This window comes from Nicotiana attenuata, chromosome 1, assembly GCF_001879085.1.
Source record: "Nicotiana attenuata strain UT chromosome 1, NIATTr2, whole genome shotgun sequence".
Taxonomy (NCBI): domain Eukaryota; kingdom Viridiplantae; phylum Streptophyta; class Magnoliopsida; order Solanales; family Solanaceae; genus Nicotiana; species Nicotiana attenuata.
The window spans coordinates 51,839,857-51,841,757 of record NC_031989.1 but is presented as its reverse complement, the minus strand read 5'-3'; the positions used below and the strand labels follow the sequence as shown (position 1 = coordinate 51,841,757).

At 28.9% G+C, this 1,901-nt stretch overlaps 1 protein-coding gene across 1 annotated transcript in view; it reads right to left on the bottom strand.

Moving 5' to 3' along the window:
• The window catches only part of LOC109226543 (ferric reduction oxidase 2), a 5,342-nt gene extending 4,526 nt beyond the window's left edge, over positions 1-816 (bottom strand). The window contains exons 1-2 of the mRNA XM_019391328.1: positions 445-816; positions 11-113 (exon numbers count right to left, since the gene is read on the bottom strand). Coding sequence (XP_019246873.1) covers positions 11-113; positions 445-652 — 311 coding nt within the window. The 5' untranslated portion in view covers positions 653-816. The remainder of the gene's footprint in view (positions 1-10; positions 114-444) is intronic.

Sequence of the window (1,901 nt, the reverse complement as noted above, 5' to 3'; positions counted from 1 at the left end):
GGGTGCATACCTGTTGATGTTTTTATCATTGGATTTCTTCCATAAATGAAGGTATACACATCCCAAGACAGCAATAAATATGAAAGGAAATGTGTTCATCAACAGTGTCCTCCCTGTATAAAAAATTGCACTTGAACTGATAAGTTCTTCAAATAAATGAATTAATTATTTTTTTGAGAAAGTTTCATTTCTATCTTCATCCAAAAGAATTAAAGCAAGCTCTTTTAAATAATAATGGTGTAATTATTTAAAATCATCAAATTAAATTATCAACAACAACAAGAAGCAACTATCTATAACAACTCTGATTTGATAATCTGAAAACAAAACTAAATAGTAATACTTATGTTGTAACCTGTAATTACACTATTACAAGTTACACTGACATCCAAAAAAAAATTACATTATTAGTATATATATTAAAAGAAAAAAAAAGTAAGATACCTTGAGCTCCAAAGTAAGTGGATGTAGCAGTCTGAGCTTTGATCATGGGTGTCCATATCTGTCTATACATATTGGTTGGTGTTACGATCAAAAGGAGAAAATACCCAATTGTAACAGTTAGTATTAGAGCCATTATAATTGCTTGAAAGCCATTGCTGCTGCTTGATAAAGGAGAGGACGATTTTTGGGCAACAGTTCTTGAATCCATTTTCTTTGTTTCTCCCTCTATCTCTCTCTCTTTCTTGATGATAATGAGTTAAAAACTTTTGGATGGAAAATGTTAAAAGGAATGAAGTCTTATATAGTATAAGAAAGGAATTGATATACTATTTCTTTTTTGCCAAGTGTAGAAATGTGAGCTCATCCTAATATATTCTTGAAGTAGCATGATTCATGTCCCTGCATCTTTGTATTACGTTTACGGCTGGGAAATTCCTTTATTTTCTTCATTTTTCGACATCTTTTATATATATATNTATATATATATATATATATATATATATATATATATATATATATATATATATATATATATATATATATATATATATATTGACGTGTAATTGTACATGTTGAAGATAGATATATATGTTATTATAGTACAGAGGTCAACCATATAGGAATTGAGGGAGAATGTCACGTGGATAACTCCCATTTAACACCATTGCATGGTTCATGCACTTTAGCTCATGTCACTAGTTGGAAGCTTAAACAGTACTGAACATAGCAAGTTAGCATTCTATAATAAGAGAAACACCTTATATTAGCTTAATCCCAACAATTAACTAATACTATGGTAAGAATGAACCTCTATTTAACTAACCTTGTTCTCACAATTAAACTACACTGATAATATAAATCTTTTACTCAATATTGTATAACTTAATCCCAAGGGGAATAATTAATGGGTGGGCTCTTTTTCCTATTATTTCTTCTTAATAAAGAGTTGCAGAATGCTTATTACCTCTATATAACTTAAATAACACCTTAATGTTAGCTTGAAAAAGTATAAGAAATTCTAGACACTCTAAAATTAAAAGAAAAAAAAAAGGAATCAATATAGAAAGAACAAATTAATATTACTATATCATATAGCATGTCCCAAAAAGTTAATATACTTGATACTCCCAGCAGAAATTTTTTCATGAGATATACACTTGATTCTCTTGTTGTCTTTCATCATAAAGTGCTCGTATTTTGTTCCCTTGTACAGAATTGGTTATGAAAACCTTAAAAAAGTGCAGATACCCAATTTTAAAGCAGTTTGTTCTCGCCTTTACAACAGATTCTGGTAGCCAAACCATGAGCAATTGGGTTTTGAAAGTGAAACGACGAAAGATTTCGTACTGATCACTTGTTCACTAGTTCTATGGTTAATGAGATTTGATGTGGGAAACACTTCGATTAATTTAAAAAATATATTATTTTATTATTATAGTTTATAAAACTTTTAAACG